The 15,474-nt window shown below is 37.8% G+C and overlaps 2 protein-coding genes across 2 annotated transcripts in view; both read right to left on the bottom strand.

Annotated features, from left to right (window-relative positions):
* Positions 1-15,474, bottom strand: part of LOC127507749 (transmembrane emp24 domain-containing protein 6-like) — a 55,845-nt gene that overhangs the window by 19,345 nt on the left and 21,026 nt on the right. The gene's annotated exons all lie outside the window — the stretch shown is intronic.
* Positions 1-15,474, bottom strand: part of LOC127507750 (immunoglobulin lambda-1 light chain-like) — a 32,454-nt gene that overhangs the window by 13,280 nt on the left and 3,700 nt on the right. The window contains exon 2 of the mRNA XM_051885044.1: positions 14,765-15,024. Within this exon, the coding sequence (XP_051741004.1) occupies positions 14,765-15,024 (260 nt within the window). The remainder of the gene's footprint in view (positions 1-14,764; positions 15,025-15,474) is intronic.

Below are 15,474 nucleotides of genomic sequence, written 5' to 3'. Positions count from 1 at the left end.
AATTATTCTCTTGAAATATTAAATGTTTATAATTTTAGATAATTTTTAGAATTTATATATATATATTTTTTTTTCTTCTTCTTGTTCTTTCTCTCAGAGTGTAGAGGACAGTACACTGTAACTCAGAGTCCATCAATAACAGCTCAACCAGGACAAGAAGTCAGAATAAACTGTAAAACCAGCAGTGCAGTGTATAATGGTAATTACTTACACTGGTACTTACAGAAACCTGGAGAAGCTCCTAAACTCCTCATATATGATGCAACAAGCCGTTATACTGGAACTCCATCTAGATTCAGTGGCAGTGGATCTGGCAGTGATTTCACTCTGACCATCAGTGGAGTCCAGACTGAAGATACAGGAGATTATTACTGTCAGAGTTACCACAATGATCCAGTGTTCACACAGTGATAAAGAGTGGTACAAAAACCTCGGTCAGTCAGACGTCACAGTGATGCACTGATACAGCTGAGAGATACTGCAGCTGCTGATGGAGGATCACAAACAACACAATGTTGTATCAAACCTTTCAGAAACCTTATTTATGTATTTTGATGTACTAAGCATGTAACATAATCTTTATATTATATAAACGTTAGTGGTGCTTGGCCCTGCAAAACTTGCCACAATCTAACGCACGTACACCGGGAAACAAGGATAATTAACCCATTTGTGCCCAAATTTTTCTGAATGGTTTCATGCATATAGTCGTGTTAATAGTGTCCTATGTGAACATGTTCTGCATTTATTTTCCCCAGTTTTTTTTTTTTCTTTTTTTTCTTGAAAATCATATTTGAATGTGCGGCAATAGTTGCCGGTGGGCAAATATGTTGTATGCACCCCCTCAATGTAAAATTTAACTAGGAGGAGAACATTTGGCATCTAACTCAAAATAACTGCTTTCAACAGATCAATCTTTATTCATAAACAGATTTATTATGTATGAAAGTGTGATGGAAATTTGGACCTAATTAATAATGAACTAACATTTCTTTTCTTCTACAGGCCTAATAAGCTAACTTTGAAATAGAGAAATAGTCACTAGGACTGAGTGTTGTAACAAGTGGAAAAAATCTGCTGTGCTGGCTAGACAGCATCCTTCTAACGGTAAAAAATTGTCTTTGAAAAATTGTTTTAACCTATTGAGTAATCTGAACTATTAACCCGGCGATATTTTTTGATGATCTTGTGATTCAGTTGTTCTAATCTAAATTTACTCCTCCAGTAAGCAGGACAGAGGAACTGAGATGTTTTTCTTAAATCTGAACCAATCATATTAAGACTGATGATAATGAGTAATAGATCATGCTATACTGACTGTGAAATGCACCTGAAATCCTATAAACCTGCTGTATTCCTTTGTTCGGAGAGAGATTCTCTGGAATTGATGGGAACTCTCCCGGCCGTGATTAAAGCTTTAAAGGACAAAAACTGGTTATTGCTGCAGCATGTCAGGTTAGGGAACACTAGGTTTTTGAGGGTCAAGATGTTGACCGAGATATTATTGAGTGTCGATTATGAGACGCTCCGAAAGATCAGGAAATTTATTGAGTGTCGATTTGGAGACGCTCCGAAAGATCAGGAAATTTATTGAGTGTCGATTAGGAGACGCCCCAGGAACAGGTAAACTTAAGTCAGGTGCGTCATGGAAAATCTACCACAAAGTCGAAAATTCGATGTGAACCCAAAAAGGCTGCATCTATGAAAAAACAAACAACAAATCCATTTGTCTTAAAGTGGTTGAACTTAGTGCAGAACAAAGTGCAGCCATTAAGTTGCCCCAGCAGGGCAGTGTGTATCAAAAAGTTAAATGAAAATAAATAAATAAAAATAAATAGATTGAAGAAAAAAATTAGACGGGACATTGGGGTGGACAGTAGAGCTTTAGAAAGATTGCTCTCTCTATTTAACTCAACAATTGATTAAAAATGACTGTATTTTTTGCTTAAAATGAACCCAAAGTATGTTGGAAATTAACCTTTATTTAAGGGTTAATAAATGAGCATTTATTTATAAGTTAAATGATTAATAATTAAACAACAGATATTTATTAAATTGCTTATTAATAAATGTTCACCTTTTGATTATTATTGTTGCCTCTAGTAATTATGTCTGATTTTTAATTTCCAACCTATTTTGAGTTCATTTTAAGTCAGCCATATAGTAATTTAAAAAAAAAAAAAAAAAAAAATACTTTAAATAAAACTGCCCAGCACGTTGGGCAAACATTTAACCCAACTGCTGGGTTAAAACAACCCAATTGCCGGGCTTGTCCATTTTCAACCCAACTTGGGTTGTTTTTAACCCATTATTTTTTAGAGTGTATATTTTAGGTGTGATATTATAAAAGCAAAAAGCACTAAACAAGACCAATAACCTTGATTTATTAACCCATTAAACACAGTATACCCCATTTACCCCGTCATATATGTACTTACAAGTCATTTGCCCACCGGCAACTATAGTTGCTGCTTGGACTTTTGACTAAGTATGCCAAAAACTATAGATCTCTTGTAAGATTTGTCTTGTTTGGATGATTCTAGAGACTTTCATGATTATGTAGATATATACAGGTGCTGGTCATATAATTAGAATATCATCAACAAGTTGATTTATTTCACTAATTCCATTCAAAAAGTGAAACTTGTATATTATATTCATTCATTACACACAGACTGATATATTTCAAATGTTTATTTCTTTTAATGTTGATGATTATAACTGCCAATTAGGGAAAATCCCAAATTCAGTATCTCAGAAAATTAGAATATTGTGAAAAGGTTCAATATTGAAGACACCTGGTGCCACACTCTAATCAGCTAATTAACTCAAAACACCTGCAAAGGCCTTTAAATGGTCTCTCAGTCTAGTTCTGTAGGCTACACAATCATGGGGAAGACTGCTGACTTGACAGTTGTCCAAAAGACGACCATTGACACCTTGCACAAGGAGGGCAAGACACAAAAGGTCATTGCAAAAGAGGCTGGCTGTTCACAGAGCTCTGTGTCCAAGCACATTAATAGAGAGGCGAAGGGAAGGAAAAGATGTGGTAGAAAAAAAGTGTACAAGCAATAGGGATAACCACACCCTGGAGAGGATTGTGAAACAAAACCCATTCAAAAATGTGGGGAGATTCACAAAGAGTGGACTGCAGCTGGAGTCAGTGCTTCAAGAACCACTACGCGCAGACGTATGCAAGACATGGGTTTCAGCTGTCGCATTCCTTGTGTCAAGCCACTTTTGAACAACAGACACCGTCAGAAGCGTCTCGTCTGGGCTAAAGACAAAAAGGACTGGACTGCTGCTGAGTGGTCCAAAGTTATGTTCTCTGATGAAAGTAAATTTTGCATTTCCTTTGGAAATCAGGGTCCCAGAGTCTGGAGGAAGAGAGGAGAGGCACATAATCCACATTGCTTGAGGTCCAGTGTAAAGTTTCCACAGTCAGTGATGGTTTGGGGTGCCATGTCATCTGCTGGTGTTGGTCCACTGTGTTTTCTGAGGTCCAAGGTCAACGCAGCCGTATACCAGGAAGTTTTAGAGCACTTCATGCTTCCTGCTGCTGACCAACTTTATGGAGATGCAGATTTCATTTTCCAACAGGACTTGGCACCTGCACACAGTGCCAAAGCTACCAGTACCTGGTTTAAGGACCATGGTATCCCTGTTCTTAATTGGCCAGCAAACTCGCCTGACCTTAACCCCATAGAAAATCTATGGGGTATTGTGAAGAGGAAGATGCGATATGCCAGACCCAACAATGCAGAAGAGCTGAAGGCCACTATCAGAGCAACCTGGGCTCTTATAACACCTGAGCAGTGCCACAGACTGATCGACTCCATGCCACGCCGCATTGCTGCAGTAATTCAGGCAAAAGGAGCCCCAACTAAGTATTGAGTGCTGTACATGCTCATACTTTTCATGTTCATACTTTTCAGTTGGCCAAGATTTCTAAAAATCCTTTCTTTGTATTGGTCTTAAGTAATATTCTAATTTTCTGAGATACTGAATTTGGGATTTTCCTTAGTTGTCAGTTATAATCGTCAAAATTAAAAGAAATAAACATTTGAAATATATCAGTCTGTGTGTAATGAATGAATATAATATACAAGTTTCACTTTTTGAATGGAATTAGTGAAATAAATCAACTTTTTGATGATATTCTAATTATATGACCAGCACCTGTATATGTCAACAAAAAATATTTATTAGTAACATGAAAATTACTTTTCTTTGGGAGGGTTTGCCTTCGCCATGCTTCCTGGAAGTAGAGGTAGGAAGTTGACAGCCTCATGTGACAGGAAGGAAGTGAATACCTTTTTTTTGTTCTTGAAATCCTTTATTTGGTTGTTTTCTTGCATTTCATTGAGACATAAAACATGGATAACATCTAGAAAAATACTAACAAAAGGAAAATGACAACTATACACTGCAGCAACTATAGTTGCCGGTGGGCTAAAATGGGTTAACGACACACACCTGAACTGAATGATGAATCAAATTAACAACCGGCAACAAACTCAACAGGGGGAAAGTGGAAACTGAAACAAAGTCCAAACTAAGTGAGACTGTGACAGTACGCCCCCTCCTGGACAGGTGAGACCTCACACCAACAGATGGATGGAGGAGGCTTCGGTGGAGGATGGAGATCCGGAGAGGGATGAACAAACAGAAAGTCCAGGGTGGTGCAGGTGGAGGAACTGACCAGGGGATGGTCTTGAACAAGAACAGACAGATGCTGACCCAGACCACAGCCAGGACTGTAAGTTTCATCTAAATTTAAATGTTGAATATGACTCCACACATACACCACATATATTGTGATTGCATTCTTTACAAAACTAAAGTTTTTATTTATTTTATTTTATTTATTTTACTTGTCTTTTAATCTAACACACAGTAAGAGGGAGTGATTTGTTTTGAGAGTCAGTTGTTCTTTTTGACACCTGTGTGTTGCTGTAACCTGTTTCATCAAACACTAACCTTCAGTGAAGATTCAAGATGGACTTTTCAGTAAAAACCTCATCATAAGATTCATTTAATTCAGATTGTTAATCATGTTATGAAAGCAACGACATAACTTTAAGGTTTGTTTTGTTTTTTGTAGAATGAATGATAGAAAGTGTTCAGTGACCTTACAAAATATTAATAATGACCAAATCAATAATATACAGGATTCTATCAATAGACTTCAGAAATGTGTGTATAATTGTTTGACATGTTTCAGTTGTTGGAAAATGTGTTTGTGACTGATCTACAGTCTTCAGGATAATGATTTAAATAGAGAGAGTCACTTTGCATTGTCACACATGCTTCAGTGCTCTGAGAGTGTTTATAGTGCTGTGAGTTTAACACTTCATGACTGAGAGCAGAACAGAACACAATCTTCATCATCACACAAGACAAAAGAACAACAATGAACACAATCACCTTCTTCATCTGGACTCTCACACTGTTTGCTCAAGGTTTGTGTAACGCAGCTCCACAATTATTCTCTTGAAATATTAAATGTTTATAATTTTAGATATTTTTTTAGAATTTATAATTGTATTATTATTTTCTTCTTCATCTTGTTCTTTCTCTCAGAGTGTAGAGGACAGTACACTGTAACTCAGAGTCCATCAATAACAGCAGCTCAACCAGGACAAGAAGTCAGAATAAACTGTAAAACCAGCAGTTCAGTGTATAATGGTAATTACTTACACTGGTACTTACAGAAACCTGGAGAAGCTCCTAAACTCCTCATATATTATGCAACAAGCCGTTATACTGGAACTCCATCTAGATTCAGTGGCAGTGGATCTGGCAGTGATTTCACTCTGACCATCAGTGGAGTCCAGACTGAAGATACAGGAGATTATTACTGTCAGAGTTGGCACTATCCAAACAGTGTATGGGTGTTCACACAGTGATAAAGAGTGGTACAAAAACCTCGGTCAGTCAGACGTCACAGTGATGCACTGATACAGCTGAGAGATACTGCAGCTGCTGATGGAGGATCACAAACAACACAATGGTGTATCAAACCTTTCAGAGACTTTATTTATTTATTATGACGTATTTAGTAAACATGTAACATACAATCTTATATCCCTTACTAAACTGGTCTAAAATCTGGAGAAAATGTGAGTGGTGCTCGTCTCTGCAAAACTACACTACAATATTATTTATATTAATTTACTGTAGGAAAGTCAATCCCTTTAATTGCTCTTCCATACTTCACTAGAGGGTCACGTCTTTTACATAACTGAATTCTACACACCTTTCCTTTAAAGAGGACCCATTATGCCAAATTCACTTTTGCATGGTGTTTGGACATAAATGTGTGTTGGCAGTGTGTGAACACAACCACCCTATAATGATAAAAATCCAACCTCTTTTTTTTTTTTTTTTTTTAATCCCCATAAATCATAAGCAGTGTCTCAGAACAAGCCGTTTCCAGATCCCGTGACGTCACATTAGCCACAGGCCCCGCCCACGAATGAGGATCATGGATTCTGCGCTGATGAAGACTAATTTATTCACTTTATAACTGTAAAACTTCGTTTACACATCACTGCCTGTATATGGATGCTTTAGATGCAAAATTAAATGGTAAGAAACGTTTCAGATTATAATGATGTTTTAGTTGACTGATGTTATTACTGACTTTATATATTTGAATGTGTTAAGTGTTTTTTCATTGCGGATGACGTCATTACGTCGGAGCGTAAAAGAACCAGTGAACCGTTTTTTTTTCAACTGGTTTATTGAATCGAACTGTCCGAAAGAACCGGTTTGTGGAAAAGAACCGAAATTCCCAGCACTAATCCTGACACCGGAGAACGAGCTCTTGAAGCTCCGCCCTCTTAGCCCGAGCGCAGCAGCTCATTTGCATTTAAAGGGCACACACTGAAAAGGCGTGTTTTTGCTCAACCCCAAAAAGTGGCAATTTTAACATGCTATAAAAAATTATCTGTGGGGTATTTTGAGTTAAAACTTTACATACACACATCAGGGACTTATTTTACATCTGGTAAATGGGGGCATAATAGGTCCCCTTTAAGACTGTGGCTGCATCCAAAATCACATAATGTGTCAAAAGAAGTATGTCTGAATTCACAGTATTTATAGAACAGGCAAAAAGTACCGAGATGATCTATTACTTTCAGTGAGATTCTGAACTGTGCATCTGATGGACACTTTACTATCCCATGAGGCCACAGGAGAGGATTTGTTAAAGTGAAGCGACCCAACTGCTGCTGGTAGGTCACATGATAATGACATCATGGTAAATGTAGTACGTCCAGATTACATTCATACACACTCATACTATACAGAACATACTTTTTTAGCAGCCATTAAGTAATTCCTTACTCAAAATAAGTATATATGTACGACGTTCTCAATATAATTCATAATCCCACGTTTATAACGAACAACGCGTTATGGTTATTGTGTTATTACAAACTGTGTACGCAGGTGGTAAAGTTAATGTGGTACCACTACACTAAGCTTACTTTTGTAGATGGTTTATAACGGTGTGTTACTGATTAAGAAATAACGTCAAAAAAAAAAAAAAATTGTGTTGTAACAGTTATTACTGCATGAAGATGAATGGTAACAATACCTGCAAAATACTGTTACATCCTGCAAGACTCCCGCTGCCATTCCTTCTCCAAAATATACCCTCAGCTGTTGTCAAGGCAACACTCCAAGTGTGTTGTGTCAAAACGCCCCACAGAACAGAGGGGCGGGGTGAGCAAAGCTCATTATCATTTAAAGACACATGCACTGAAATGGCTTGCTGAAAACAGAGCTGTTTTTGACCAGGTAAAATGAGTGTTTTCTTACAATACTAATGAGAATTTTTAATTAAAGTATATTACAAACTTTTCATTTAGACCCTGAAGAATCATATTAACTTGTACAAAAATGGCATTATATGACCCCTTTAAGGACAAGCATGTTACAATACTCTGATAAGTTTTAAGCCACAGAAGTCGCTCACTTAACACTGAATTTTGCAATATGATCGGATATCAAAGAGCATAAAGTCTAAGACAACAATTTAAGATAGCAATTTTTTTTTTTTTTTTACATAAATACATTTGCCTTCCATAGCAACTAGATAGCCTTAAAGGGATAGTTCACCCAAAAATGAAAATGTGATGTTTATCTGCTTAGCCCCAGGGCATCCAAGATGTAGGTGACTTTGTTTCTTCAGTAGAACACAAATGATGATTTTTAACTCCAACTGTTGCGGTCTGTCAGTCAAATAATGTGTGTAGCTGGGAACTCCATCTGTAAGAGTAAAATAAACACGACAGACAAATCCAAATTAAACCCTGCGGCTCGTGACAACACATTGATGTCCTAAAACACGAAACGATCGGTTTGTGCGACAAAACGAACAGTATTTATATCATTTTTTACCTCTAAAACACAACTATGTCCAACTGCCTTCAGCATCTGGTTAGTGAGGTCTGAACGCGCTCTGATGACGATCTCTCGCACTCATTGAAGCAAAACGCGAGACATCAGTTCCGTCATCAGAGCGCGTTTTCAGAGACCAGGAACTTAGCTTAGCTTCTGAAAACATTCAGAGATGAAGGAGAGTGGCGTGGATGCTTGATCTTCTCTTGATATCCTTCTTCATGCGGGGAGAGCAGATCCATCTGAACTTGTTCGAGTCCATGTCTAATTGCAGCGATGCAAGAAACAATGCTAACGTTAACTCAGTCACTTCCAAATCAGGCGGCTTATGATCAATGCAGCGAATTCGCGTGTACAAGAGGTGAAATCCATGTGGGGAACGAATCCCTCTCGCTAAACTCCCGATTGCACAATTCCTAGTGAGATGATGATGTTTTGCCTGTCGCATTCGCCATTTAATTAGCTCCTGAGAAATGCAATAGCTGCTGATAACACTGAGGAGCTTATATATGGATGCCGTGATAGGCGTCGTATTCCTATAGGAAGACGGGAGTCACCTGGGAGTCACCTGATGCGAGCTTGACTGACGTGACCTGCCAGAACTGACGCGAACGCTTGATATTTACCTCAGAAAAACATATTCAGTGACCATAAACTCATTAGTCAGCTAGAAAAGTGTACTCTAGAAAGCAGCATTCTGATAAATATAGATATGCACCGTTACATATTCATTATAATGTTCTTCAATATTTAATGCATGTTTAAATAAATCAGTTATGACAGCCACGTTTAAAAAACAAAACAAAAAAAACAAAACGAATTGGTGTAGAAATATGATTATGTAATTCTAAACTTTCTTTATTATAAAAAAAAAACATAATTGAGTGTAATTTAAGTGTTTGTATAAGTTAATTTTAACCTTCATTATTATAGTAAAGTAGTACCAACTGACTCCCATGTGTAGTTTACAGCATTAGTTGAGAGATTTTTTTTCCTCTAGAAAATTTGCCATGTACTGTAACTGATATACTACATCCAAAATAATCAATATTGAATCGAATTGAATCAAAATTGTTATCGAATCGAACCGCAAGCATGTGAATAGAAATCGAATCGAATGGTGAAAATTGTGTCAGTACCCAGCCCTAATATTTACTCTCTCCTCATTTAATTTTTGAGTCCCATAAAGTTTCATATCACATTTATGCCGATGACATTCAGCTCTATTTTCTGTTAAAATCTAATTCAGTGTCCTCTCTGCTAGCTTGTTTAGAGGACATTAAGGTTTGGATGGACAATAATTTCCTTCAGTTAAATCAGAAAAAGACTGATGTTATGTTGTTTGGCCCTTCACACCTTTTAAATAATCTAAGTTCTACCCTGGGCCCCCTTCAAGATAACATTCGTGATAAAGTTAAAAATCTGGGAGTTACATTTGACCCTGAGTTAAAATTTCATAAACAAATCAATTCTGTAGTTAGCGCCAGTTTTCTGCAGCTTAGGGGACTTCGCAAGCTTAAAAATATTCTGAGTTGTAGTGATTTGGAGACCGTTATTCATGCTTTCATCTCAGCCAGGTTGGACTATTGTAACGCTCTATACGCTGGAATAAATCAGTCCTCGCTCTTACGATTACAACTGGTACAGAATGCCGCAGCTCGTTTTTTGACAGGGACAAAAAAAGAGAGAACATATTACACCTGTGTTAGCATCACTTCATTGGTTACCTGTTCGATTCAGAGTTGATTTTAAGGTTTTAGTATTTGTATTTAAATCACTTCATAGTCTTGACCCTTCTTATATTTCAGACCTTCTCCTGTGAGAACGCTCAGATCTTCCACCCAGATGATATTAAATGGTCCAAAATCTCAACTTAAATCCAAAGGTGACAGAGCTTTCTCAGTTCTTGGTCCAAAGCTCTGGAATTCCCTGCCTTTTTCCTATTAGACTATCCCCTACTCTATCTACATTTAAATCTTCTCTTAAGACATACTTTTTTTTTCAGGCATATTCTTAATTTGATAATTTTCGTTTTAAATTGTTTTATTTTGCATGATGTTTTGTCTTAATTTTATTAATTTTGTTTAGCTTTCTTCCGATATATATTTTATTAGTATTTAAATTGTGTTGTATGAGGATGTTTTGTCTTGTATGTTGTGCAGCACTTTGGTCAGAATTTTATGTTGTTTTAAAGGGCTATAGAAATAAACTTGACCTTGACCTTGGTATACTAAACTAAACCAGTCTGGACCAACATGGCATTTATGCTGGTTTATGCTGGATTTTTCATTGACATTATCGTCCCACTCTCTCATCTGTCACCTTCCTCCAGTGCATTAAGTATGGATGTGATATTAATATACTTCCCTCATAATTCAGGAATGGGTGAATTGTCAGAGCAGAAAGTGGACTTTGTCACCATTAGAGTCCCACTTTCTTATCTGTCGCCCCTCCAGCACAAGTCAGTGATAGTGTAGACGTGGAGCTGAACTCTACAGGCCCTTCAGGAGCAGGTTTGGACACTAAACGAATGAGACAAACATTATAGTCTTTATCCACCTTGTTTTTAACATAAGAGCAGCTCGGCCATTTGTAAATTGAATGTGTCTGGCTTCAGGTGTCATTCGCTTCTGAAGACTTTGGGAAGAGAAGATACAATATGCTTATTCTTTGTCATTTATTTATGAGTGTTTCATCAACTTTGGGCACCTAATATCCCAGGGGTTGAATTTTATTAAAATATAACAGATATAACTTTTGTCTTTTTGTTATAATCCTTTAACCAGACTATCAATGAGAAACAAGAAGTTAAATCAGACTTTATAAACATTGTATTTCAAGCTTGTCAATTCTTTGGAGCCCCTAAAGGGACATGGTGAAGGGAAAAAATATATGATAGGAGAAAACAAAAAGAAAAAAAAAGTCAATGCTTTTGCGTTCCACCGAGAAAGTTTGCATTCGCCTGCAAAGAGCTCAGAGGGTTTTGTGAGCAAATGCAAAATTTATCGGGGTAACGTAAAGGCATTGACTTATTATTTTTCCTTCCATCTCATATTTGTTTGTCCCATGTTCCCTTTAGGGGGTCCATAGACTTCACATATGAATTCTGGGTGAGGGAAAACACATTGACAATGAATTTCAAACCTGCTTCTCCTTGGAATACCATGCAATGAAATGTTTATTTTGGGAATTGTCTTTGAAATGTCTTTGAGAGTGAGCTGCAGTCTTCAGGATAATGATTTAAATAGAGAGAGTCACTTTGCATTGTCACACATGCTTCAGTGCTCTGAGAGTGTTTATAGTGCTGTGAGTTTAACACTTCATGACTGAGAGCAGAACAGAACACAATCTTCATCATCACACAAGACAAAAGAACAACAATGAACAAAATCACCTTCTTCATCTGGACGCTCACTCTGTTTGCTCAAGGTTTGTGGTAAAATATTCATAATGATTTATAATTTCTTTTAAAATGTGAAATATATTTGATTTTCTTTTCTTTTTTTCTTTCTTTCAGAGTGTAGAGGACAGTACACTGTAACTCAGAGTCCATCAACAATAACAGCTCAACCAGGACAAGAAGTCAGAATAAACTGTAAAACCAGCAGTGGAGTGTATGATGGTGATCGTTTAGCCTGGTACTTACAGAAACCTGGAGAAGCTCCTAAACTCCTGATTTATTGGATCAACAGACTCCAGTCAGGAACTCCATCTAGATTCAGTGGCAGTGGAGCTAGATATGGAACTGATTTTACTCTGACCATCAGTGGAGTCCAGACTGAAGATACAGGAGATTATTACTGTCAGAGTTTCCACTATCCAAACAGTCAATATGTGTTCACACAGTGATAAAGAGTGGTACAAAAACCTCGGTCAGTCAGACGTCACAGTGATGCACTGTTACAGCTAAGAGATACTGCAGCTGCTGATGGAGGATCACAAACAACACAATGTTGTATCAAACCTTTATATTATATGGCGTTTATAATGTTAGTGGTGCTTGGTCCTGCAAAACTTGCCACTACAATGTAATTAACTGCTGGAAAGTTAGTCACTTTAATTGCACTTCCATGCTTCATCACTAGATGGCGTGTCTGTTACATAACTGAGTTCTCTATCTGTCAGTCACTTTTACGTTGTGTCCATGTGACGACACTAGTGTAGTGTTTCTTAACCTTTTTTACTTGATGGCCTCCTCCTTCATACTGCAGTGCCCCCCTAAGATGCCTGACATTTCCTCTTATACTGAACTTCCACAGCAAAGAGAGAAAAGTGTTTGTATTTAAGTCTTTTTATTAACATTTGTTTGCATTATTACTCTTCTACTGCATGCTTTGTAATATTCTTTAATATTCTTTTTGAAAACATAATTGGTAAATTAAAGTTATGCTTTATAACTTAAAAGAAGTCCCTCTGCTAAATTATAATACTCTGATGTTATCCAGGTCGAGTGATTACATCTGTGCCAACAGAACGATTGAAACTCCCATCTAAAGCCTGTCGGTTCACGTCGTCCCTGATAACAAGAACTTAATGCTGTTGGACAGGCTGTCTCTGCTGTACATGCCACGGACATGAACGAGGATAGTCCCGACCCAGCACACATGCAGGAACTATGCTCGTTTACCGATTTATTAATAATTAATAATCATCAATAATTAATAATAATAATAAAAAAGTTTTCAAAAACGTAATTTCTCTCATCACTACAGCAAACATTTTGAACATGTGTATGTTTGGCTTTATATTCATTGATACATCAGACCATGTAACATTGTATCTGGAATGGTAAAACATTGTTGATTATCTTAAGTGTCTGAATTTCTCAGAAGCTCTTATAGCGCTGCAGGACTAGCCTACAGCAAACACTGAACCAGACTATTAAATGTTGAGCAAGGGATCTCATTGGCTGCAGGATCAGCAGAGACCAATCAGCCTGAGTCATTTGGTATTGATGTGATTGCTTACAGACTGCATGTAAAGGACCGATCGAAGCCTGTGCCATCTTCAGTTTCATGACTGAACTAGATTTCTGACATGACAATTCTTGGAGAGTTTGTCATGGTAATGAATATGACAATGTTAATGTGTTTGGTCTGCTGCTGTTGATTATATCTGCTGTAGAGTACAGAACTTTCCACTGCCAAAACACACACAACATGCTGCTGCTGTACGAGCAAACATGAATCACCCCATAGCAGATCTGGACAGGTGGAGCTGGGGGAGGTGGAGGGTTTCTGAAAGTACACTGCACTGCTACAGCAAACAATAGACAAGTGTTTGAATGTTGAGCAGCAAGATCATTGACTACTGATACAGCAGGAATCATTCAGTTGTGTCCTGTAGAGAATGATGTGTAAATGTGTATGTCTGACTCTGTATATTTACTGTTACTGTGATTTGGTGATGTAAAGCCTTTCTTTTAACCCTGTCAGTAAAACTATTGGACTCTGAATGTATATCGTCCTGATCTCTCTTCTGTCTTTTGCATTCAGAGGGTGTTTTACATGAGCGGCACATGCTTCACTGCTCTGAATGTGTTTATAGCTCTATGAACTGAACATGACATGATCAAGAGCTCTTCTTCATCAACCAACAAACATGACTTTCAGCTGCAGCTGCTCATAAACACAATCACACACAACACTGATCACAGACAAACACTAATAACACTAGATCATCTAAATCAACATCAATCTTGTGTTTATGAAAGAGAATGAGTCAGTGTTTAATATGATCATCATGTTTTAGGTGTAATATATGATCCCTGTCAATCAAACTGAACAGACTGAATTCAGTCACTTCTGCTGTCTGGACGTGATGCTTTCTATTTGATTTTCATGACATTTTCATATATATTTTCATCACCATATTTTCAGCAGAAGTGAAACTGGTGTGTTCCAGTCCAGATCATGTGACCAATCAAACAGTGAGACTGAAAAGCCCATTTGCATTGTCAGGGTGGAGTGATTCTGATCCTCTCAGAATAGAGCAGCTCTGTCTCCAGAGACCATGTTCAAACCCCAAGAGCTTTATTTGACATTTACTGCTACATCAAGCTGGTGAAAAGCACCTGCATCTTCATCTGTTAGTTGAATGATGTTGTCAGACACAAAGTGAACTTGTTGAGAAGCTTTATTGAATGTTACAGCAGATTGAAAGATCACACAGTGCTTTGACACGCCAGCTCTCTTTCAGTATTGAGTTGTAAATCACTACAGCTGCAGCACTAGACTCATGTGAATCCTGCCTGACACAGGACACTCAGATACGGCTCATCTTCAGGAGAGAAACATCAGCACTCAGAGCTCTTGTGGAACGAGACCTCATGAGGAGCTCCATCATGTGTTACTCTGCAGACGTACACCTCTCCCTTTTCCCAGCGTGCTTTGCTGAGGGTCAGGACGCTACTGCGGCTGTAGCGGCCGTCCCGCTGGCTCTCTGCGCTGGTCACGACCCCCTCAGTGACCTCTGACCCGTCCAGTGTCCAGCTCACCAGCGCCCCCTGTGGAGAGTAAGAGCTGAGCAGGCAGAGCAGTGCGGCTGAGTCTCCAGAGATCTGCAGAGAAGAGGGCGGCAGCAGAGACACTGAGGGCTTCACTGTGGGACCAGCTGCAGGAGACAAACACAACACATTCACAAACACAAAGAAAACACACTGTTTCACTCACAGCATTTCAACAGCAGCAAAAATCATGACAATCTGATCCTTCATGTCATTCAACATCACTAGAGCTCATATAATATACAATATACAAACTACACAATCACTATATACATTTAAATCAAACCTCAGAAATGAAACTCAATATACTGAGACACTGACTGCTTTAATTCCAGCAGTTTTTATATCTAAACATAAAGTACTTAAATTTTACTTGAGATATTCAGCTAAAAATTTAACTCAATTTCAAACAGAATTAAAACAACTGAATCATATACATATATTTTGTTTGTATTAAATTACACTTTGTACACTGAATTACAAGCACAACATGAGCAAAAGAGATTCAGTTTCACTGACTGAACTACAGAAAATATCAACATTTACAATCTGATGCC

Source organism: Ctenopharyngodon idella, chromosome 24 (assembly GCF_019924925.1).
Source record: "Ctenopharyngodon idella isolate HZGC_01 chromosome 24, HZGC01, whole genome shotgun sequence".
NCBI classification, from domain to species: domain Eukaryota; kingdom Metazoa; phylum Chordata; class Actinopteri; order Cypriniformes; family Xenocyprididae; genus Ctenopharyngodon; species Ctenopharyngodon idella.
The sequence above is the reverse complement of the archived record's forward strand: the minus strand, read 5'-3'. Positions and strand labels throughout refer to the sequence as shown.